Source organism: Mesoplodon densirostris, chromosome 1, assembly GCF_025265405.1.
Source record: "Mesoplodon densirostris isolate mMesDen1 chromosome 1, mMesDen1 primary haplotype, whole genome shotgun sequence".
NCBI lineage: Eukaryota > Metazoa > Chordata > Mammalia > Artiodactyla > Ziphiidae > Mesoplodon > Mesoplodon densirostris.
This window is the reverse complement of record NC_082661.1, coordinates 15,734,152-15,760,056: the sequence shown is the minus strand read 5'-3', so window position 1 is coordinate 15,760,056 and position 25,905 is coordinate 15,734,152. Positions and strand designations below refer to the sequence as shown.

The 25,905-nt window shown below is 35.3% G+C and overlaps 1 protein-coding gene across 1 annotated transcript in view; it reads left to right on the top strand.

Moving 5' to 3' along the window:
* Positions 1-25,905, top strand: part of ATRNL1 (attractin like 1) — a 730,282-nt gene that overhangs the window by 353,791 nt on the left and 350,586 nt on the right. The window contains exon 26 of the mRNA XM_060100355.1: positions 14,665-14,743. Within this exon, the coding sequence (XP_059956338.1) occupies positions 14,665-14,743 (79 nt within the window). The remainder of the gene's footprint in view (positions 1-14,664; positions 14,744-25,905) is intronic.

The window sequence follows — 25,905 nt, the reverse complement described above, 5'->3', positions numbered from 1 at the left end:
TTCTGACTGGTGTGAGATGATATCTCATTGTAGTTTTGATTTGCATTTCTCTAATGATTAATGAGGTTGAGCATTCTTTCATGTGTCTGTTGGCAATCTGTATATCTTCTTTGGAGAAATGTCTATTTAGGTTTTCTGCCCATTTTTGGATTGGGTTGTTTGTATTTTTGACATTGAGCTGCATGAGTTGTTTGTATGTTTCAGAGATTAATCCTTTGTCAGTTGCTTCATTTGCAAATATTTTCTCCCATTCTGAGAGTTGTCTTTTGGTCTTGTTTATGTTTTCCTTTGCTGTGCAAAACCTTTTAAGTTCCATTAGGTCCCATGTGTTTATTTTTGTTTTTATTTCCATTTCTGTAGGAGGTGGGTCCAAAAGGATCTTGCTGTCATTTATGTCAGAGTGTTCTGCCTATGTTTTCCTCTAAGAGTTTGATGGTGTCTGGCCTTACGTTTAGGTCTTTAATCCATTTTGAGCTTATTTTTGTGTATGGTGTTAGGGAGTGTTCTAATTTCATTCTTTTACATGTAGCTGTCCAGTTTTCCCAGCACCACTTATTGAAGAGGCTGTTTTTTCTCCACTATATATTCTTGCCTCCTTTATCAAAGATAAGGTGACCATATCTGCGTGGGTTTATCTCTGGGCTTTCTATCCTGTTCCACTGATCTATCTTTCTGTTTTTGTGCCAGTACCATACTGTGTTGATTACTGTAGCTTTGTAGTATAGTCTGAAGCCAGGGAGCCTGTTTCCTCCAGCTCCATTTTTCTTTCTCAAGATTGCTTTGGCTCTTCGGGGTCTTTTGTGTTTCCATACAAATTGTGAAGTTTTTTTTTCTAGTTCTACGAAAAATGCCAGTGGTAGTTTGGTAGGGATTGCATTGAATCTGTAGACTGCTTTGGGTAGTAGAGTCATTTTCACAATGATGATTCTTCCAATCTAAGAACATGGTATATCTCTCCATCTATTTGTATCATCTTTAATTTCTTTCATCAGTGTCTAATAGTTTTCTGCATACAGGTCTTTTGTCTCCTTAGGTAGGTTTATTCCTACATATTTTATTCTTTTTGTTGCAATGGTAAATGGGAGTGTTTTCTTAATTTCACTTTCAGATTTTTCATCATTAGTATATAGGAATGCCAGAGATTTCTGTGCATTAATTTTTTATCCTGCTACTTTACCAAATTCATTGATTAGCTCTAGTAGTTTTCTGGTAGCATCTTTAGGATTCTCTATGTATAGTATCATGTCATCTGCAAAGAGTGATAGCTTTACTTCTTCTTTTCCGATTTGGATTCCTTTTATTTCCTTTTCTTCTCTGATTGCTGTGGCTAAAACTTCCAAATCTATGTTGAATAATGGTGGTGAGAGTGGGCAGTCTTGTCTTGTTCCTGATCTTAGTGGAAATGGTTTCAGTTTTTCACCATTGAGGACGATGTTGGCTGTGGGTTTGTCATATATGGCCTTTATTATGTTGAGGAAAGTTCCCTCTATGCCTACTTTCTACAGGGTTTTTATCATAAATCGGTGTTGAATTTTGTGGAAAACTTTCTCTGCATCTATTGAGATGATCATATGGTTTTTCTCCTTCAGTTTGTTAATATGGTGTATCACATTGATTGATTTGCGTATATTGAAGAATCCTTGCAATCCTGGGATAAACCCCACTTGATCATAGTGTATGATCCTTTTAATGTGCTGTTGGACTCTGTTTGCTAGTATTTTGTTGAGGATTTTTGCATCTATGTTCATCAGTGATATTGTCCTGTAGTTTTCTTTCTTTGTGACATCTTTGTTTGGTTTTGGTATCAAGGTGATGATGGCCTCGTAGAATGAGTTTGGGAGTGTTCCTCCCTCTGCTATATTTTGGAAGAGTTTGAGAAGGATAGGTGTTAGCTTTTCTCTAAATGCTTGATAGAATTCGTCTGTGAAGCCATCTGGTCCTGGGCTTTTGTTTGTTGGAAGATTTTTAATCACAGTTTCAATTTCAGTGCTTGTGATTGGTCTGCTCATATTTTCTATTTCTTCCTGGTTCAGTCTCGGAAGGTTGTGCATTTCTAAGAATTTGTCCATTTCTTCCAGGGTGTCCATGTTATTGGCATAGAGTTGCTTGTAGTAATCTCTCATGATCTTTTGTATTTCTGCAGTGTCAGTTGTTACTTCTCCTTTTTCATTTCTAATTCTATTGATTTGAGTCTTCTCCCTTTTTTTCTGGATTAGTCTGGCTACTGTTTTATCAATTTTGTTTCTTTTCAAAGAACCAGCTTTTAGTTTAATTGATCTTTGCTATCACTTCCTTCATTTCTTTTTCATTTATTTCTGATCTGATCTTTATGATTTCTTTCCTTCTGCTAACTTTGGGGTTTTTTTGTTCTTCTTTCTCTAATTGTTTTAGGTGTAAGGTTAGGTTGTTCATTTGAGATGTTTTTTGTTTCTTAAGGTAGGCTTATATAGCTGTAAACTTCCCTCTTAGAACTGCTTTTGCTGCATCCCGTAGGTTTTGTGTCATTGTGTTTTTATTGTCATTTGTTTCTAGGTACTTCTTGATTTCCTCTTTGATTTCTTCAGTGATCTCTCGGTTATTAACTAGTGTGTTGTATAGCCTCCATGTATTTCTATTTCTTACAGATTTTTTCCTGTAATTGATATCTAGTCTCATAGTGTTGTGTTCAGAAGAGATACTTGAGACTATTTCAATTTTCTTAAATTTACCAAGGCTTGATTTGTGACCCAAGATATGATCTATCCTGGAGAATGTTCCATGAGCACTTGAGAAGAATGTGTATTTTGTTGTTTTTGGATGGAATGTTCTATAAATATCAATTAAGTCCATCTTGTTTAATGTACCATTTAAAGCTTGTGTTTCCTTATTTATTTTCATTTTGGATGATCTGTCCATTGGTGAAAGAGGGGTGTTAAAGTCCCCTACTATGATTGTGTTACTGTCAATTTCCCCTTTTATGGCTGTTAGTATTTGCCTTATGTATAGAGGTGCTTCTGTGTTGGGTGCATAAATATTTACAATTGTTTTATCTTCTTCTTGGATTGATCCCTTGATTATTATGTAGTGTCCTTCTTTGTCTCTTGTTATAGTCTTTGTTTTAAAGTATATTTTGTCTGATATGAGTATTGCTACTCCAGCTTTCTTTTGATTTCCATTTGCATGGAATATCTTTTTCCATCCCCTCACTTTCAGTCTGTATATGTCCCTAGGTCTGAAGTGGGTCTCTTGTGGACAGCATATATATGGGTCTTGTTTTTGTATCCATTCAGCCAGTCTATGTCTTTTGGTTGGAGCAGTTAATCCATTTACATTTAAGGTAATAATCGATATGTACGTTCCTGTTACCATTTTCTTAATTGTTTTGGGTTTATTATTGTAGGTCTTTTCCTTCTCTTGTGTTTCCTGTCTAGAGAAGTTCCTTTAGCATTTGTTGTAAAACTGGTTTGGTCGTGCTGAAGTCTCTCAGCTTTTGCTTGTCTGTAAAGCTTTTGACTTCTCCATCAAATCTGGATGAGATCCTTGCTGGATAGAGTAATCTTGGTTGTAGGTTTTTCTCTTTCATCACTTTAAATATGTCCTGCCACTCCCTTCTGGCTTGCAGAGTTTCTGCTGAAAGATCAGCTGTTAACCTTATGGGGATTCCCTTATGTGTTACTTGTTTTTCCCTTGCTGCTTTTAATATTTGTTCTTTGTATTTAATTTTTGATAGTTTGATTAATATGTGTGTTGCCATGTTCCTCTTTGGATTTATCCTGTATGGGACTCTCTGTGCTTCCTGGACTTGATTAACTATTTCCTTTCCCATATTAGGGAAGTTTTCAACTATAATCTTCAAATATTTTCTCAGTCCCTTCCTTTTTCTCTTCTTCTTCTGGGACCCCTATAATTCAAATGTTGGTGTGTTTAATGTTGTCCCAGAGGTCTCTGAGACTTTCCTCAATTCTTTTCATTCTTTTTTCTTTTTTCTTTTTTTTTTTTTTTTTTTGCGGTATGCGGGCCTCTCACTGTTGTGGCCTCCCCCGCTGCGGAGCACAGGCTCCGGACGCGCAGGCTCCGGACGCGCAGGCTCAGCGGCCATGGCTCACGGGCCCAGCCGCTCCGCGGCACATGGGATCCTCCCAGACCGGGGCACGAACCCGTATCCCCTGCATCGGCAGGCGGACTCCCAACCACTTGCGCCACCAGGGAGGCCCCATTCTTTTTTCTTTATTCTGCTCTGCAGTAGTTATTTCCCCTATTTTATCTTCCAGGTCACTTGTCCGTTCTTTTGCCTCAGTTATTCTGCTATTGATCCCTCTAGAGAGTTTTTAATTTCATTTATTGTGTTGTTCACCGTTGTTTGCTCTTTAGTTCTTCTATGTCCTTGTTAAACATTTCTTGTATTTTATCCATTGTATTTCCAAGATTTTGGATCATCTTTACTATCACTATTCTCAATTCTTTTTCAGATAGACTGCCTATTTTCTCTTCATTTGTTAGGTCTGGTGGCTTTTCTCCTTGCTCCTGCATCTGCTGTGTTTTTCTGTCTTTTCATTTTGCTTATCTTACTGTGTTTGGGGTCTCCTTTTCACAGGCTGCAGGTTCGTAGTTCCCGTTGGTTTTGGTGTCTCTCCCCAGTGACTAAGGTTGTTTCAGTGGGTTGTGTAGGCTTCCTGGTGGAGGGGACTAGTGCCTGTGTTCTGGTGGATGAGGCTGGATCTTGTCTTTCTGGTGGGCAGGTCCACGTCTGGTGGTGTGTTTGGGGGTATCGCTGGCCTTATTATGATTTTAGGCAGCCTCTCTGCTAATGGATGGGTCTGTGTTCCTGCCTTGCTAGTTGTTTGCCATAGGGTGTCCAGCACTGTAGCTTGCTGGTCGTTGATTGAAGCTGGGTCTTGGCATTGAGATGGAGATTTCTGGGAGATTTTCGCCATTTGATATTATGTGGAGCTGGGAGGTCCCTTGTGGACCAGTGTCCTGAACTTGGCTCTCCTACCTCAGTGGCACAGCTGTGACACCTGGCTGGAGCACCAAGAGCCTTTCATCCACATGGCTCAGAATAAAAGGGAGAAAAAATAGAAGAAAGAAAGAAAGAAGATAAAATAAAATAAAGTTATTAAAATAAAAAATAATTATTAAAAAAAATTTTTTAAGTAAAAAAAAAAAAAGGACAGACAGAACCCTAGGACAGATGGTAAAAACAAAGCTAGACAGACAAAATCACACACAGAAGAATACACATACACACTCACAAAAAGAGAAAAAGGGGAAAATATATATATATATCATTTCTCCCAAAGTCTACCTCCTCAATTTGGGATGATTCGCTGTCTATTCAGGTATTCCACAGATGCAGGGTACATCAGGTTGATTGTGGAGACTTAATCCGCTGCTCCTGAGGCTGCTGGGAGAGATTTCCCTTTCTCTTACTTGTTTGCACAGCTCCCAGGGTTCAGGTTTGGGCTTTTGTTTATGAGTCTATGACCCCTGTGGCTGCGCTCTCTTCCGGGGCTCTGAAGCTTCCCCCCTCCACCCCCTGCAGTCTCTGCCCGCGAAGGGGCTTCCTAGTGTGTGGAAACCTTTCCTCCTTCACAGCTCCCTCCCACTGGTGCAGGTCCCGTCCCTATTCTTTGTCTCTATTTTTTCTTTTTTCTTTTACACTACCCAGGTATGTGGGGGAGTTTTTTGCTTTGGGGAGGTCTGAGGTCTTCTGCCACCTTGCAGTAGGTGTTCTATAGGTGTTGTTCCACATGTAGATGTATTTCTGATATATTTGTGAGGAGGAAGGTGATCTCTGTGTCTTACTCTTCCGCCATCTTGAAGCTCCTCTGTATAGTTTCTTGTAATCATCAGCTCTATCAGGATATAGACCAGTTCCAGAATCTCAAAGAATCCTTCATAGGGCTTCCTTTACAGTCAGGCTTTTTCCTCAGCCATAAACCCTGGCAACCACTGATTGGTACCCTGTCTCTATAGTTCTGCCTTTCCCAGAATGTCATATACATTGAATCATACAGTATGTAACCTCCTGAGACTGATTTCTTTTCCTTAGCATACTGCATTTGAGATTTATCCAAGTTGGTTTTTTCCATCAATAGTCCATTTCATTTTTGTTGTTAAGTGGTATTCCATTGTATGAATATACTACAGTTTGTTTATCCATCCACCCTTTGATAGATAAGAATTGTTATACTTTTTGGCAGCCATGAATAATGCTGCCGTGGACAAGATACATACTTGTATAGGTTTTGTGCAGACATAAGTTTTCACTTCTTTAGGATAAATATCTGGAAGTGGGATTGCTGAATCATATAGCAAATGTATGTTTATCTTTATAATAACTGCCACTATTTTTCAAAGTGACTGTATCATTTTGCCTTGCCACCAGCAGAGTATGAAGGTTTCAGTTGTTCTACATCCTCAGTGCTTGGTCTTGTCAGTATTTTTTATTATAGCCATTCAAATAGGTGTGTGGTGGTATCTTATCATGATTTTAATCTGCATTTCCCTAATGGCTAATGACATTGAATATCTTTTCATGTACTTATTAGCCATACTTTTATCTTCTTTGGTTAAGTGTCTTTGCAGATTTTTTGCCTATTTTTTATTGTTTGTTTTCTTATTCTTGGGGTTGAGTATTCTTTGTATATCTGGATGTAAATCTTCTGCCGGAAGTGTGATTTGATATAATTTTCTCCCAGACTTTGACTTGTGTTTTTATTCTTTTAACAGTGTCTTTTGTGGAGAAAAAATGTTTTAGTTTTGATAAAATCCAATGTATTTTATTTTTCTTTTATAAGTTATGCTTTTGGTGTCATGTAAGAACTCTTTGCCTACTCAAGGTCACATAGATTTCCTTCTAAGAGTTTTATACTTTTACATTGTACATTTAAGTCTATGATCCATTTCAGATATCTTTTGTTTATGAGTCTATGATCCATTTTAGTTATTGTTTATGATTGAGGTGTAGGTCAAGGTTCATTATTTTGCATATGGATATCCAATTTTTACAGCCTTTGGAAAAGACTGGTCTTTCTCTTTTGAAATGCCTTTGCAGCTCTGTCAAAAATCCATTCACCATCAGGCTTCCAGTTCCAGGAAACACTACATAAACATACATCTCTCTTTATGTCCCATGGGTCTCAACTGTAAAACCTGGATGATATGCATGGGCAGCTATTTGGTAATTGTGAAAAGTAAGTATCATCAGGCAGATCAGGGAAGAACACCAGAATCCAGAGCACCCTGAAATATTTAGAAGTTAACCATTTATTCCTCCAGTATCCCCTGCCTTGAGCCTCAATGCAGAAAACATCCTGGAAAAATACTCTAGTTCTGACTTGTGCTGTGGAAAAGGAAGCCCTTGAAGCTCAGAGAGTAGGGGAGATCCACCCCCCCCAATTTTTCCTCTCTTTTTAAAATATTTACTTACCCCCAATTCCAAACAGTCTTGAAGCAGGAACATTGGCTGCAGCAAAAACGTCCAGGAAGCTACTAGAGCCAAATCTCCAAGGGTTGGGAACCTTCTACATAACGCGGAACTGTGGGTACAAGAGGGTCAATGCAAATCCATTGCTTTTCCCTCTTCTCTGTCCTCCCAATGCAGAATGTGGCACAAGCACAGAAGTGGGTAGTTTCTGGCCAGAGGATGGAAAAGTGAAGCCCAGAGAACCAGAAAAAGTCTGGGAAATAACAGAGAGAGAAAAGCCATCCCATAAAGTTGAACTTCTGGGATTTTCCATGTGAGGCTCTTATCCTAATTAGCATACCAAAGAATTTGAGAAGTGGCTTATGGTTAGAACTCTGCCCAGGCCCCAGACTGAACCCACATGGCAGACTCAAATAGCAGTGAAAAAGCTTTGGGTACATTGTAAGCACAGCCTACAGATGTCTAAAGTAAAATATCTCTATAGAGAATATCGACATTTTCTATAAGATACAAATAAGACCTCAGTCCCTCTGTGAATTTGATACAGCAGAAAGGGCTGTGATGGAAGTGTGCCATTCTTCAGCTTGGTTAGCAAGTCAAGGACTGTCTGTCAATATTTATTTATAGCTTTAAGAAAAACTTGATCGGGTGTTGGATCTGTTAACCATCCATGTGGAGAAAAGTAACATTTGACTCCTACCTCATACTAATCATAAAAATAAATACCAGGAGAAAAGGAAAAACAATGAAGTATCATCTAGAAGGTAATATGAGAATTCTTCTTCACATCTTTAGAACTGGGCAAATTTCTTAAACAGACACACAAAGCACTTCAATAAAATTAGACTACAGTAAAACTAACAATTTTTGTTGTCAGAAGATGTCATTAACATTGTGAAAAGTCAAGCCATGCAGTAGTATAAAATATTCACAACCTATGTAAAGGATAAAGGCCTTATGGTCACAATATAACTCATATAAATCAATAAAAAGCAGTCTTACAACTCAACTCCCTGCCCCCAAAATGGCAAGACACTTGAATAAGCACTTCACAAAAAAGGATAAGTGGCTAACAAAATATAAAAATGTGCTCCATTTAATTTTTATCAGGGAATGCAAATTAAAACCACAATATAATACTATTTACTATTCACCCATTATAGTGGCTAAAAAGAACAAGATAGATGATATCAAATGTTGGAGTGGATGTGGAACTCTAGACACTTCTGGTGGTCTAGAAGTTGGTGCAACAACTTTGAAAACAATTTGACTGTATTCTAAAGTTGAGCTTACCCATACTCTGTGATCCAACAATTCCATTCCATCAAAGGTCATGTTAAACATATTTATAGCAGTGTGTTTTAAATAGCCAAAACCTTGGAATAACCCAAATACCTAAAAATAATAGAATATGGGGCAATGAAAAGAACAAACTAATCCTAAAAGAACAATATGGATGGCATTCACCAACATAGTTTTGAACAAAAGAAGCTAGAAACAAAAGAATGAATATTTTAGGATTCCATTTGTATCAAGTTCAGAAATAGGCAGAAACACACTATGGTGTTAAAAATCATTATGCTAGTGACCTCTGATGAAGAGGGGATGGGCAAAGTACTATTTCTTTACCGGGGCGGTGGTTACATGGGTATATTTTCTTTGCGATAATTCATTGAGCTGTATACTTATGATTTCTCTGTGTGTGTTATGCATTAGTACTTTAGGAAAGCTTTTTAAGAAGAGCATTTACTACTTTAAAAATATTAAGGGAATTTTGTAATTGAAACTTTTATCCTGACTACATGGTTTCAAAAGGTATGCTTTAAATAAAAGTTGAGTGTAGAAAAGAACACTGTATACATTGACCTTTATAATTTTTGGTACAAGTTTGTGAGATTAAGGTTTTATCCAGGTACATGATTTGTAACAGGAGTAGTTAACCAGGAAGGTCTTCCTTACTATATGTTGCTTGCCTTTTTAATACTTTGCCAAGGAGGCTTTAGAGCACTCTAGTTTCTGTAAAATATTTCAAGAAAGGATTGAAGAGTTATCAAATGTGCTCTTTAGATTTGTAAATCTGTTATCAGTTTTGGGGAGGTTCATTTAGGTGTTTTTCTATGAATTTTACATAAATGCTATCAGAAGTAGATTTTATGGAGTCTTTCCCAGCCTTCATTTAACTCCTTCCATGTGGCTATGCAGTGAGGATTCCGTTTGGGAGGAATTGATCCCTCACCAGCTTCATGGATGGGCTAAAGCCAGTAAGTGCATACCCTTCAATTCGCCAAGTGATTGGCGAAGAGTGGGCATGTATAATGGTATGTGATAGAAGTCTGGAACTGCGGCATTCGTTTTTGTATCTAAGAGAAAAACAAGCCTGAGAATAAAGCTGATGCACAACAGAGTGTCTGTCAGAAAACAGAGAGAAATGTAGCCAGGGCCCTGACCAGAGCAAACCTGGAAGTTATTCTTCCTTTTGACTTTGGGGAGTGTCTTAGTCTGCTCAGGCTGCCATAAACAACTAACACAGACTGAGTTATACAACAGAAAGTTTATAATCTCACAGTTTTGGAGACTGGGAAGTCTAAGATCTGAGTGCCAGCATGGTTGGCTTCTGGTGAGAGCTTTCTTCTTGGCCTGTAGATGACCACCTTCTTGGTGTGTGCTCATGTGGCCTTTTCTCGGTACAAGTGCTTGGGGAGAGAGCACAAGCTCTCTGGTGTTTCTTCTTACGAGGACACTAATTCTACTGGCTCAGGGCTCTACTATTATGACCTCATTTAACTTCAGTTACATCCAAAAAGTTCCTATCTCTAAGTATAATCACATTGGGGGTTAGGGCTTCAACATACAACTTTTGGAGGAACATTTGTAGCATTCTGCCTCTAGCCCCTTAAATCATGTCCTTATTGCTTGCAAAGTACATTTATTTCATCCCAGCAATCCCAAAAGGCTTAATTCATTCCAGAATCGACACTAAAGTCTGAAGTCTCATCTGAATATCATCTAAATCAGATATGGGTGGGACTTGGGGTACAAGTTAACCCTAGGCAAAATTCCTCTCTAGTTGTGAGCCTGTGAAACCAGGCAAATTATGTGATTCCAAAATACCGTGGTGGTGTAGGCATAGAATAGACATTCCCATTTCAAAAGGAGGAGAAGTAAAGGAAGAAAGGGACGATGGGTCCCAAGGAAGACTAATCCCATCAAACTTAAAGATTTGAGAATAACCCTCCTTGGCTCAGTGCTCTACCTCCAGGTCCCCTGAGGTGGCAACGTTACCCCATAGCTCTGTGGTACAGCCCTGCCACGTTAGCTTGGCAAGGTGGCCCTGATGCTGCAGCCTTGGTGCCAAGGCTCTTGGTGGGGGGTATCCTGGTCCTGTAAAACCCAAGAGGCTCCACCCTTAGAAACTGAGGAGGATCCATCCTTGCCCCCTGGGCCTGTGGTGGGAGCGGGAGCCCTAAAGGTCTCTGATTCCCTTCTGGGTCATTCTTCCCTTTTCTTAAAGGATAAAGCCTGCTTCCAACTGAATAGCTCTATGTTCCCATCCCACAGAATCCAAGAAGCCTGAAAACCTTCTTTCATTCCATCTTGTTTTCTCTGTACCCTTTAGTTTAAACTCTCGGTGTCTCTGCTGGTATAATCCCATATCTATTCCTATAATAGTATATTATTAGAAGAATATTTTCTTTTTATTACTTTTTATTACCAGCCTAATATGAATTTACATAGAAAGCATACAAACCCCTAAAGTGTATATTGCCTTTTCTCAAGGAGGTAAAATCGTGAAAACTGAAAAACTTTATACTGGCTTCCTCTATCATTGTAAAAGTGACACTCTTCACTTGTGTCATGAAATTTAGATCAGAAAGAATTTAAGTTCCTTGTGGAGAAATTTAGCAAGTCTTCACTGTCCTAAACTGAATCTTGATCATGGGGGGAGGATACTGTGAATTACAAATTGTCAAATAAAAATACTTTTTGGTATTTAGGTTATGTTTAATTATTAAACGTAAATGAATTTTGGTATGTGTACTGTTGTCTACTACTGCAGACACTGTGAGAGAAACAGTTGACAAGATACGGTGTCTGACTGAATATAAGGGATGATAAAATTGAATGTGTTTTACATTTTACCTGGAAAGTAATGGTGAGACAAGAAGTCAACAGAAAGGGGAGAACTTGCAATTTAAGACTTTTGTAACTTAGGCAATTTACGTAAACTCTCCATGACCTCAACTTTCTCATCTTTTAAATGAGTACATAACAGAATACACAGTATATCATGTGTGATTGTGGTAATGAAAGAATTAATGCATGTAAAACATATAACACAGTGCTTGGTACATATTACTCAATAGATGTTAGTTACTTTTATTATGAATGTTACTCGGGATTACAGTTTGGACATGGTAGATTTGAGGTGATATTTATCTCTCTTGTTAAAATTCTTAGGGTATTATGGTAAGACTTAAATTCAGATAAATGGATCCTTGGACTATATATAAAGTATCAATTCTCACTACTATATTTCAACAGTTGCATTGTAAACCTGGATATAACAAGGGAAGTGTAACTGCTATGGCAATAATTCAGACTAGAACAGGGTTTCGGCACTATTGGCAGGTTGGCTGGGAAAATCTTTGTTGTGGGCAGGAGGACTGACCTCTATATTGTACCACATTTACCAGCATCCCACTTGATGTCCACCAAGTGGTGACAACCAAAAATGTCTCCAGCCACTGCCAAATGTCCCTGGAGGGCAAAACTCTCCTGACTGAGAACCAGTGGACTAGAAAGAATCATGTAAGAAGAGTCTTCAAAGATATAAAGAAGTATTAGAATATAGAAGAAAGAAATGGCTGGGTCATTGTAACCCAGAGACAGAAGCAGCACTGATTAATAAAAGTTAGAAAGACAGCTTAACAGAAAATTTTCATAGTTTGAGCTAGCTAAAAATAAAATGCACCAACTTACGAGCCAGCAGAAGCTACTATGTGTATTTAATTAGGAACTGGATCACTATCAGAGTTGTGCTGGGAATTTCTTTCCTGGGAGGGAGTCTGAACTAAATAATGTCATTGATCTCTTCTAATGATAAGATGCTCTCATTTTGGCAGGTTAAATGACTTATATTTGGAAATGATTCCAAATGAGGTCATAGTTGAAGCCAAGAGAATAACTGAGCTCTTTTTCTGAGAGCAAGAATAGATAATAGCATGGTCTTGTGAATGAATTTTCAGGAATGTCCATAATTTAAAACAAGGAATCAGGAATGCAATCTACTTTCATTGACTCCATAGTGTGTAAAGAAGGATGAAGGAAGCCAAGAAAAAAAAGTGTTCAGAAGGGTTTTAAAGGATGGATGGTTGGTATTGTCAACTGAGAAGTAAAAGACAGTTGATATAGAAAAGACTAGTTTATTTAATTTTTAGAAAGTCATGATGAGGAAGTACCCACTAAAATGTTGCATAGTATATAAACATTAATTATTAATATTAACATTTTTATCAGTATACAAATTGGATACCAAATTATAAGACGTTAAATAAGACTAGGTTATGAGGAAATTGACATGGAAGTGGCTACATGGACCACTTGCTCAACAAACTAGAAGAAGCTACAGGGTTAATAAAATAGGGCTATTGTTTTTTATTTTTTAGGAGATGTGGGACTTGAGCACTTCTGAAAATTTAAATTTAGATGAAATAGAATGAGTTTATAAATACTAGAGGGAAAGATAATTATGTAAAAAGCAGTAAGGTACCTCAGTGGTTGATACTGGGGAATATGGAAAACAATTGTTATGACATAGTATGCAAGCTCAGAGTTCAGAGTTCCCAACAGATGGGAAGGAAAGAGTCTGAGGCTTACGGAACTCGTTTTGAATTTTGGCTCTACCACTTAAACTCTCTGTGGGACTATAAGCAGTTTACTTTGAACTTTTCTGAGCATTGGATTCTTCTTTTCTAAAATAAGAATAATATATCCTCTCTGGAAATGTTCTTATAAAGCTAAACCCAGTCATCTTATAAGTTTTATAAGTTTTATAAGTCATCTTATAAAACTAAACCCAGATACTGTGCTAGATACATCAGTGATGTATCTAGCACAGTATCTGGAATGTGCTCAGCAGTCAGTGGATGGGTGCTAGAATTATCAATGTCATTGTCAGCATCATTGAAAGATATTCTAAGATTTCTTTAAGTGAGGCAAGGAGAAAAAATATATTAAGGATTTGACAAGAGTAGAAAGTGTCAACATTTACACTGCTTATGAGTGAATCCATTGATGAGTACAAGGATTATCAGTTAAGGGTGAAGACCAGGTTTTTGGTAGTGGTCAGTGACCAGTGAATTTATAGTGGACTGTTCTGCTCAATTCTGGGTCTTTTCATAGCATAATCTTTGACCACAGAGCAAAGGAAGGGAAAAGAAACAGTAATGCATGGTTGGGATTGGTTAACCAGATTCACATAAATCTGTTATTTTGAGATTTGTCAGTCTCAAATTACTGCTAAAAAAGTATCCTCTGTTACATAGTCTATTGCATATGGTACCTAATACACATTGACCACATGTATATACATTGTAATTGAATTATTTCTTAATTTAAACATTAGCATATACAAGGGATTCTCAACTTCTGTAGAACTGACGTTTTGGACAGAATAATTCTTTGTCGTTGGGGGCAGTCCTGTGCATTGCAGGATGTTTAGCAGCATCCCTGGCTACACTCACTAGATCCAAGTTGCACTTCTCTCCCAGTGTGATAATCAAACATGTATCTAGACATAGTCAAATGTCCCAGTGAGGGGATGGGCGGGAGGGCTAAATCTCAATTGAGAACTACAGGAATATTCTCAGATATAAGATAGTTGCTAATAAAGGTAAAATGAATAAATGTGTGATATTTAAATTTATAAAATTGCCAGATCTTACAACGCAATAGCAATTCTAAAATTTATTGCTGTATAAAACCAACAGAATTATAAAGTTATATTCCTTCTGACAGAGAAAATCTGAAAGATAGACTATAATATATATGAAAGAATCTAAGTAATTTTTCTACCTGTGTACTTTGCTTTTACTTGAGAATGTTTTACAAACTTCTAATTTATCTGTTTTGCTTGAATATTTACCAAGGCAGAGTGATTATTTCTATATATTTTTAAATCCTCTACATGTTCTTTTATCATTTCATGACACATTGCAAGTGTTTTAAGCAAAACTTATTTGTGTTTTATTTTCTAGTTGTTTTTTATCCTTATTACTGGTGGCCGCTGTGGTGTGGAAGATCAAGCAAACATGTTGGGCTTCTCGACGGAGAGAGGTAACAGTAATATTACTTAATCTTTTGTTTAAAGATTCAAGCAAACATATGGATCTGTATTCCTTAATTGACATCCTCCTTTCAAATAGAGGTTTTCAAATCAGTTTCATTTATTAAGATTGAGCAAGTCAATCTAGTATTTTTTAAGCTTTAGAGCAAAATTTGCCACCGTCATTTTAAATCAGTATCTGTAGAAGCATTGGTTAGTTGCAGAGTTTTTTAAAAATAGTGTTAGAATTTATAGTGGATACCAATATTAATTTTGTTGATTAAACAACCTGCAGTCTCTTTAATTTAGGTAGTTATACTATAAAAACATTATTTTTAAAACTTATAATTTAAAAGAATATTCTGAGCAATAAATATTAATTTTTGGTTTGTATCTTATAGAATTCTTTTTTTTGGTAATCAGATCTTTTTCATGGGTATCTGATAATCCAAGTATGTTTGAATTATACCTCAGTTTGATACATTTCTATATCAGAATTAATCATCTGTGTCCCTTATAATCTTAAAATTGATAAAAACAGTAATACTCTTACAGAACAACAGCTGATGAGGTAAATATATTATACAAATATAGTTTCCTAACTTTGTATGTATTAGTTAATTGAAAGGAACAAAGAAATATAATAATATGAGGATCCTAAATGTGCAGTAGATTTATTGTTCTATACCTCATATAATGAAAAAGCGTTTCTGTTTTTATTAATATTATTATATTCTATTACTTTTTATTTTTTATAAATTTATTTATTTATTTTTGGCTGTATTGGGTCTTCGTTGCTGCACATGGGCTCTCTCTAGTTGCAGCGAGCGGGGGCTACTCTTCGTTGCAGTGCGCAGGCTTCAGTAGTTGTGATGCGCGGGGTTCAGTAGTTGTGGCTCGCAGGCTCTAGGGTGCAGGCTCAGTAGTTGTGGCGCACAGCCTTAGTTGCTGTGTGACATGTGGGATCTTCCTGGACCAGGGCTAGAAGCCATGTCCCCCGCATTGGCAGACGGATTCTTAACCACTGTGCCACCAGGGAAGTCTGTCTATTACTATTAATATTAGTATTATTAGCATTCTATTTGCTGTTGCGTTTCCCAGTATATTTTTATACGTTTAATTTTGTGAAACAATGTACAGCAGAGATATAATTACTTACCTTCTTGTTTTCCACATATAAGCAGATTATATTTAAAAACAATCCAGAATATTCCAAATTATGGAATTAGTAAGTGACATGAGTTCTTCTTAATTATTCTCCTATTTTCAAACATCCAGTGCCTACCTATAATATATTTGCAAACTTGACACCACTCCCCTGCAAAAAAATTACTTATCCTAATTCTCTCCACCTCTCTGATTTTCTATACATGGGCAGTGCAACATCAGTGAGAATTTACTTGGTATGGTCCTATGATAAAATGTAATCCAATTTAAAAGGAATTTTAAAAATATTAATATATAAATATTTTGCAAAAAGTGGAATTCTGTGTGGAGTTAAACAGTCTTCTACACATGCTAGACAATCTATTAAGGTAAAGTATGGATTCAGGAAGGAAAAAACAAGTGGTCGTCAGGCAGTATGAAAACATTCCATAATGGAATAGAGCAAGTGACTATTTATGCCTCTTATCATTAGAAGAGAAGTTAGGCTCAGTCAGGGAGCCTGGGTTCTCACTTCATTATGACTAGCAATGTTTAAATATCTGACTTCTAAAGTTTATAAAATGTAACTGTATAAAGATAGAATTGTGAAAACATCGATGTACAACTCTGCCATTAACTAGGTGGGTAAGCAATCTAATTGAATTCAGTTTCCTCTAAAGAGAGGCGTCGTACTATATAACTTATTCTCAATTTGAGTTTCCTAGAGCTCTAGGAATGTTTATATGTAATGACTAAAGTTTAGAAACTATTAAATATTTGAGAAAAATAATGGGAATTGTTCATTTAACTATGAAACTTTCACACTTTTCAAAATGACAAATTGCTTTTGGTTAATATATCACCTCAGTGTAGTATGTAGTTTATTGCATATTATCGGAAGCTCTGGCCAGCTGATATTACTTTAATTTTTAAAATACAAATATGAATTTATTTTTTGATTAGAAGTCAAAATCTAAGTATGTGTTGCACATGTGAGAATGGAGGAAAAATAGGAAGGAAGGGGGAACTAGATTAGGGACCTCTGGGCCAGTTCTAATCTGTGGTTCTAAATGTTACTATGTCCTCTTGATAATCCTCAATTTAATGTCCTTCTTTCCAAGTCTTCCAGGTAATGAATCTTTGTTAAAGAATATAATAATATTTGCATTTAATTTGCTACCTCTACCAAAATACAAAATCTGTCCTGTTGAGAGGTCATGTCTTGTTACAATATCATGTTAAAAAATATGATGGGGAATTTTATCATTTTTAATTTTATTAAATCTTTTAAATACAAATTTCTAAATGTCTTAGAAACCATTCATATGTTGATGCCCAAAGTAAAGATGATATTATTTTGATGACTACCCGACATCTATTTAGCTAACAATTTTTATATTATTAAAAGATTATCATTTTGGCTTTAGAGACCCAATGACTTTTAACTACACAGTTGTAGCTAATATGATAATCCCATTTATAGACTTTATGTAAATGAGGTAAAAATGTGTTTTTATCTCTCTTTATTCAGTTTTAACTATTAGATTAACACTAATATTCCCCAAAGGAAAATACCTCAATACTTTTTCTTTATATGGAGATGTTACTTTCTCCAAAGCATTAAGACATCAATTATTGTAAACCTCAGAGGACCCCTATGAGTAGTAGAATGACAGTTTATCTTTAACAGTACATGAAGGTTATTTAAAGGATTCTTCCTTCTTGGTATTTCTGTAATTTTGTTATAGGAATTGTATTACTTGCTTTTCTAAATATAAGGACTGTTTTAAAATGAAAATAATCTTTATACATTTTAAAAATATATTGTGTTAATTAAACCAGACATATTGCTTTTTTGTTTTTAACTATTTGAAGGCTTGGGTCTCATAAACACACACGTACATTTTTTGTGTTATAATTTTAATATCAGAAGCCCATTAATAATGTTATTAATTTTGAATAATACCCCTTGAATTTAGGGGCTCTTAAAAACACAAAAATGAAACTATAAAGGACCTTAATTTTAACATTACCTCTTCATATGGGAGCTCGAAACCCATTTCTGTGATAACCCTATTAAAAATATGAAAGTTTCGTGTGCATGTGTGTGGAGGGGATGCTGTGCTAATTAATGGAAACAATAAGTGGACATTGATCAGTGGAAATATTATAAAATATGAGAAGGATGAGTTTATTTTTATAGCTTATGCTTGTTACAGAGGTCTTGAAAACCTTGAGATTCAAAGGCACCTTGAAGTTTAGATAAATAGTCATTACATTACAAAAACATTTGTAAGGGCCAGGTATATATTAAAAGGAGACTTTTTAAATAGCATCGTCATACTTAATAATTTTCATGTTTAAACTAAAATATGAGTTTTTAATAGGTATTAAAGGCACAAACCCAATGGAAATTTTATAGTTACTCCTTGCAATAAAGGTATTTAATCTTATATTTGACTAACATAAGTGGAAATATCATGCATATCTTAATAGTTGTAAGAAGTTAATTTTTTCAGTTAACAACATTTATTCCCATATATTTTGGGTGGTTTAACTGTAGTATGCCTCCATTAAAATCTAACTGGAAAATCTATACAATAATAGATCCCATAAGCAAAGGTAAGGTTATATTAATCAACTTCATATTACTAGTGGGTTTGTGTATTTGAATGATTATATTTCCTGTACCAGGAACTCTTGTTTCTTTTATTCTCTTTACAGTTCTTTAAAGAATAAAAAATATATTAATATAGATCGTTACCACATTATTTGCTTATACTTCATAGTATAGTATGCATCTCTAATGCTTAAAAATCAATAAGAACAATATTGTCTGGGATAGGTCAGTGTCCAATGAGTAACTGATCTTGTGTTCATGATGCTCTATTTTCCTGCACGTTTCACAGTCACGCAGCATAAAACCTAAATTTGAATTTAACATAATCAATCTGAAATTTGAGTTAAAAATAATAAACTAAAACCCATAAATAGTAGCTCTGAGTGACAAACTACTTTTCTTAAGGCAAAGAGATGAACTCCTCTGTTTCATGGGCACAAAAAAACAGAACAGAATTAATATCATTAAGTTATACTTTACTAAGGAAATGTCATGAGTCAACAATTTATGATAAAATCGTCTCTGAGAGTCTAAATTTGTGGTAAATGGGTTCTCATCTAAATATTATTAATGTAATGCATCATTGTTTACAAAGTAAGTTACTGTACCTCTTTAGAAATACACCCAACTTATTTAGAGAGAGGAGAGTGGGCACAGAGTGAAGAGAGTAATAAGAAAATGTTACTTTGGGTGGAAACATTAAAATTAATTAATTTAGGTACTGTATGAAACTTCTTGTACAATTTCTTAGTAATTTAAGAATCTGTATTTTATTTTTAATAGTCAAAATTGCAATATCTAGATAAAGCTTTCCATAAAACATGTTCCTTTGTCAAAAAAGCAAGAAGTTTTAAAAATCATTATTAAATAATGAGCTCAAATAAATGTCTGTCTTGGCAGTTAATGGCCTTAGTATCAACTTACTTTTCCTTAACATTTTCTGTAATATTATGACACAAATCAATCATTTGATGTACCACTTAGAAAGAAAATACAGTGCCAATTAACTATGGCTCTCTTGCTACTAAGAATATTTGTTTTATACTATTCAAAGGACTCTTACAGAATTACTTAGATATAGATTTTATTGTATATCAACATATATATACATTGAAAGGAAAGTAATAGCAAAATAAATTGGGTAAGGTATTACCAAAACTTGTTCATAGACCAGTTTTTCATAAATCACTTTGACTTAGGAAAAAAACATTTTGTTTATTTCACATAGTACCATTGACTAGAGTAATCAAGTTTGTGTCCGTGCAGGCAATGACAACTATATCATAACTGCCATCTGGCCAGTAGTGATTGTACAATTTTATTGACTATAAGACACATCAGACTTCAGAGATATTAAAATGTGAAAACAAAGTATGTCTTAGAATATAAAATACGGTAGGGCCTACTTTATAAGGTTTATAGTACTAAATGAGTTAATATGTTCTAAATACCCCACTGCCTGTTACTTACCAGACTTCAACAAACGTTAGCAGTTAGTTTGCTGATACGTAAAATAAAGAATGATTAGCAATATATTATGCATTCATATTAGTAACAGCAACTCCTGTATATCTAGGATTCTTTTCCTCCTCCATATCCACTTTAACACAGTGGTTCTCAATCTAGCCGGTCCTTTAGAATCACCTGTAGATCTTAAAAAATATATTTATATATCCCTGAGTGCCACTCCACTACTCAACCCCCATCAGACCTATAAATCAGAATTTCTTTGAGGCTCAGCTTGATGTATCTATTTTTAAGCCCACAATTGATTGTAATATGCACCATTAGCACTGAAACTCTGCTTTGACTTCTACTCTTAGAGAGATGGAAAAACATTGAAGGGTTTTCCACAGAGGAGTTAAGTGATTTGAGCTAAAATGATCTGCTTTTAAACTGATAATTCTGCTGCTGTAGTAAAACTAGATTATAGATAGACACCTGTAGACACAGGAAGACTAGTAAGTAGGTTATTACCATACCTGGTAAGAGATGATGATGGCTTATATCAAGAGGTGGCAGTGAATATGGCAAGAAGTGATTGGATTTTGAGTACATATTGAAGATAAAAACAGGATTAGATGGATGGGGTGGCGTGAGAAAGAAATAAACCAAGCATAGAGCGTGCAGAAAATGAAGGAAATAATAGAGACTAGAGGAGAAATTAATGCAATAGAGAACTGAAAAACAGCATGGAAAATCAATGAACATAAGTTGGTTCTTTGAAAGATCAACAAAATTGACAAAGATCAACAAAATTGACAACTGACCAAGAATAAAAGAGAGAAGATTCAAATCACTAAAATCGGGAATGAAAGGCAATATTATTACTGATCTTCTCGAGATAAAAAGGCTTCTAAGGGTACACTATGAACATCTGTAGGCCAACAAACTGGATAATTTAGGTGAAATGGAAAACTCCTGGAAAGGGATAAACTGTCAAAACTGATTCAAGAAGAAATATAAAATCTGAGTTAGACCGGTAACAAGCAGGAAGATTGCATTAGTAATTTAAAAATTTCACACTAGATGGATCAATGTCCTGTCTGCAACAAGCGCATGTAGTGCCCAGATCTTGCTTTCTAATACAGTTTTCCAATTAAAGGAACCAGGGATTTTTGGAGAATTGGCCGATTCTCGGACTGGGACGGGAAATACACAAACTGAGCTTGGAGTTTCTTGTAGTGCCAGAATGTAAAGAATTGTTCAAATACACAAACACACATACACACACACACACACACACACAAACACTACAATGATGAGAGTATGTCAAAGGGATACTAGAGCTACCAGAGACAGCTCCCATGATCAAAACAGGAACAATTTGAGCAATAAAATAAAGTAATATTTTATGATAAGCGGGTATATAAAATAAATATCAATGAACCCATACTGATATAAACAAGTTATTGAATAAATAAATAAATGGAGGAGAATTGAATTAGATTGTGTTGACTGTTGCACAGCTCTGTGAATATACTAAATACCATTTAATTTACACTTTAAATGGCTGAATTGTATTGTGTATGAATATTTCAAAATAGCTGTTAAAAAAGGAGAGGAGAGAAGTTAGGAGGAGGAAGAGAGAACTTAAAGCATGAAGTGTAGATAACTCTCAAGAGGTTTTTTGCTTCCCTGGGGCAGAGTGTATAATATACTTTACATTGCTGCCTATTGTAGAGGAATTTACTTTCAGTGCTTCAATCTAAGCTAATCCTTCCACTTGTGCACTGGATGGTCCTCAGTGAATCATGTAGACAAGGCAACCATATAGTTGACTGAACTTAAACAAAACAAGCACACACATTTAAACTGGTTATTTAATTTTGATGCTTTGTAATGTAAATGGAATGTTCATTAATATAGTACAGCAAAGTGAGTAAATTATATCTTACTCTTGAAGTCTGACATAGATGCTTCTCATTTACAATCATTTATGTGGGTCAATGTAAAAAGCAAACAGAATTAAAAATCTATTCTTTGTTTTATTTACACCTGCTAGATGACTAGGGACTAGTATGTTCTCTCTTACATCTAGATACCTGATTAGTAAAAGAAGAATTTTGACTTATCAGAAGTTGCATTGCTTTTGCTGAAATAATATGTTTTTTAAAGTAAAAGATATTATTTCAAGGTATATGATCTTTTGTATTGCATAAATTATTGTGGAATGATGGAAATAGAATTTCTCAGGATTGTATTCAGATCCAGGATTTGGCACATTAAAAGCTGAGTGTATGGGTGATAGTATTACCAGCATTCCATATTAACATCATTCATATTTTGTAAATTGTTGTTTAAAATAAAAGAATTGTCGCATTTAAGAATATGCCATAATTTTCACATCTGTATATGAGGATCCCTCTGCCTACCTCCTACCTCCTTCCTACAGTGTCCTCCCCACCCCCCGACTGCATACTTTTTTTTAGCTGTATGCTATTAATACTTGAGCATTTATATATACTTTTTTATTTTTATAAATTTACTTATTAATTTAATTTTTTTTTTTTTGGCTGCGTGGGGTCTTCATTGCTGTGTGAGGGCTTTCTCTAGTTGTGGTGAGCAGGGGCCGTTCTTTGTTGGAGTGCACAGGCTTCTCATTGTGGTGGTTTCTGTTGTTGCGGAGTGCGGGCTCTAGGTGCACAGGCTTCAGTAGTTGCGGCATGCGGACTCTAGAGCGCAGGCTCAGTAGTTGTAGCGCACGGGACTTAGTTGCTCCGTGGCATGTGGGATCTTCCCAGACCAGGGCTTGAACCCGTGTCCCCTGCATTGGCAGGCGGATTCTTAACCACTGCGCCACCAGGGAAGTCCCTATATATACATTTAAGCCTAATACATAATTAAGCACTATGTATAATTTTATGAGCTAAAATTTCTTCTCTTTGTGAACTTTTAAGATACATTCTACTGATTCTAGTTGGTTAGAAAATCTGCTTCTAGCAATTTTTTAAAAAATTATGACTGAACATGGTTACTGTAATGCATTCCTTATTAATTGTCCAAAATTAGTTTAGTTATCTAACAGTATATAGTTATCTTAATCATGTACTTAGTATTTTTATTTCAAAATAAAAATGCTTTTATTAATATCAGCATCCTGAAGAATTGATTTTCCCAATAATTCAACCACATTATAAGGGACATAGAAACAGTATTAAATTGAAACATCTAGATATTGTGCACCCTCCATCACTGGTAGTGGTTTTCTGTAATAGGGATTCTCAATCAAAGAGGACATTTCAAAATAGTATAATTTGAAAAAGCCTCCTCTGGTTGATTTTGATGTCCCCTATAGAGAGGCAATTCTCTTTTCTTTCTCATCCCCAAGAGTCACAGCTGTACTGGAAATAATGCTAAATTGGCATTTGACATATACTGTCATTATCAAGAAATTACCTGGTATTCTTGCTACATAGTATATTGCATTATTTATTTTTAAAGTCTCTTAATATCTGCATAATTATGGCCTAATTTGGTTTGTTGTCATTCACTGAAATGATTAATATACTTTAATTGTAATATCTAGGAAAGCCACTATTAGAGTAGTATTGAATGAACATGGTATTCATAGAGCATGAATGACTCTAATATTGAAAGTGTTAGCTATTGTAGTATATTAATTAATTTGAGTCTGAAATCACTGTTATATATTGGTTATATTACAACCAATACTTTGAACAAGGGCAGGCAATCACAGCTTGATTCTTTATTCCCATAGCTCATGAAAACTCATTTCATGTGGCCAAATGGTTTCTGTTCCTTGAGTAGCTAAGGACAAGCACGACTTTTTTCCCCTCCCTTTTTTTTCTAGACATGTTTTCCATGTCTTTGGTAATTTATTTCACAAAACTTTATTCTAATAGTGGAAGAGAATATTAAGTCAGTTCTCTCTACTGGAAGTAAACATTGGCAACATTGCTAACAAATCAAACATCATTTTTATTCCCTTGTTTGCATTTCTTAATATCTGTTTTTAATAAGTGATATGTCGGTGTTTCAAAATTCAAAATTTGCACCCCTGTTCCCTAATCACTCAATTCTCTCCTTCCCAGAGCCAATCAGTGTTATCAGGGTTTTTTGTTTTTGTATTCTTTTGAAGTTATTTAATGCATACACAAGTAACTGTGAACATACCTTTTTCCCTTTATTATTTACTCTAATGATAGCATGCTATATACACCTGTTTGGAAGATTTTAACATTTAACTTTAAAATTCTGAATAATTCTTATAATTCTAAATTATTACTTTTTAAAGTAATATTACATATCTAATAATGAGGAGTCAAAAATGTAAAACTAATATTTTCATGGTATATCACAGTTTGACCATTTTTAATTTTTTTTCTCTTTACTATTTCTCTCATGAAGTCATGCACTTAGAATATTCTTTCAAAGAGATTTTTGAAGAATTCCAGGATACCATTTTAGCTATTAATTCTGAGAAATAATTCTTTTTAAAAATTTTATTGAAGTATAGTTGATTTACAATGTTATGTTAATTTCTGCTGTACAGCAAAGTGACTCAGTTACACATATATATGTCCTTTTTCATATTCTTTTCCATTATAGTTTATCACAGGATATTGAATATAGTTCCCTTTGCTGTATAATAAGACCTTGTTGTTGATGCATCCTATATCTAATAGTTTGCATCTGCTAATCCCAAACTCCCAATAATTCCCTCCCCAACCCCCTCTCCCCCTTGGCAACCACAAGTCTGTTCTCTATGTCTGTGAGTCTGTTTCTGTTTCAGAGGTGTGTTCATTTGTGTCATATTTTAGATCCCACATATAAGTGATATCATATGGTATTTGTCTTTCTCTTTCTCACTTACTTCGCTTAGTATGATAATCTCTAGGTCCACCCATGTTGCTGCAAATGGCATTATTTCATTCTTTTTTATGGCTGAGTAGTATTCCATTGTGTGTGTGTGTTTGTGTGTGTGTGTGTGTGTGTGTATCACATCTTCTTTATCCATTCCTCTGTTGATGGACATTCAAATTGTTTCCATGTCTTCACTATTGTAAATGGTGCTTCTGTGAACATAGATACGCACGTATCTTTTCGAATTATAGTTTTGTTTGGGTATATGCCCAGGAGAGGAATTGCTGGATCATATGACAACTCTATTTTTAGTTTTTTGAGGAATCTCCATACTGTTATCCATAGTGGCTGAACCAATTCACATTCCCACCAACAGTGTAGGAAGGTTCCCTTTTCTTCACACCTTCTCCAGCATTTATTATCTGTAGACTTTTTAATGATGGTCATTCTGACTGATGTGAGGTGGTACCTCATTGTAGTTTTGATTTGCATTTATCTAATAATTAGCAACGATGAGCACCTTTTCATGTGCCTGTTGGCCATGTGTATGTTTTCTTTGGAAAAATGTCTATTTAGGTCTTCTGTGTCCTTTTCGGTTGGGTTGTTTGTCTTTTTGTTATTGAATTGTATGAGCTGTTTGTATATTTTGGAAATTAAGCCCTCATAGGTCACATCATTTGCAAATATTTTCTCCCAGTCCATAGGTTGTCTTTTCGTTTTGTTTATGGCTTCCCTTGCTGTGCAAAATCTTATAAGCTTGATTAGGTCCCATTTGTTCATTTTGCTTTTATTTCTATTGTCTTGGAAGACTGACCTAAGAAAACATTGGTATGATTTATGTCAGAAAATGTTTTGCCTATGTTCTCTTCTAGGATTTTTATAGTGTCTTGTCTTATATTTAAGTCTTTAAGTCATTTTGAGTTTGTTTTTGTGTACGTTGTGAGGGTGTGTTCTAACTTCATTGATTTATATGCAGCTGTCCAACTTTCCCAACACCACTTGCTGAAGTGTCTGTCTTTTCTTCATTGTATATCCTTGCCTCCTTTGTCAAAGATTAATTGTCCATAGGTGTGCGGGTTT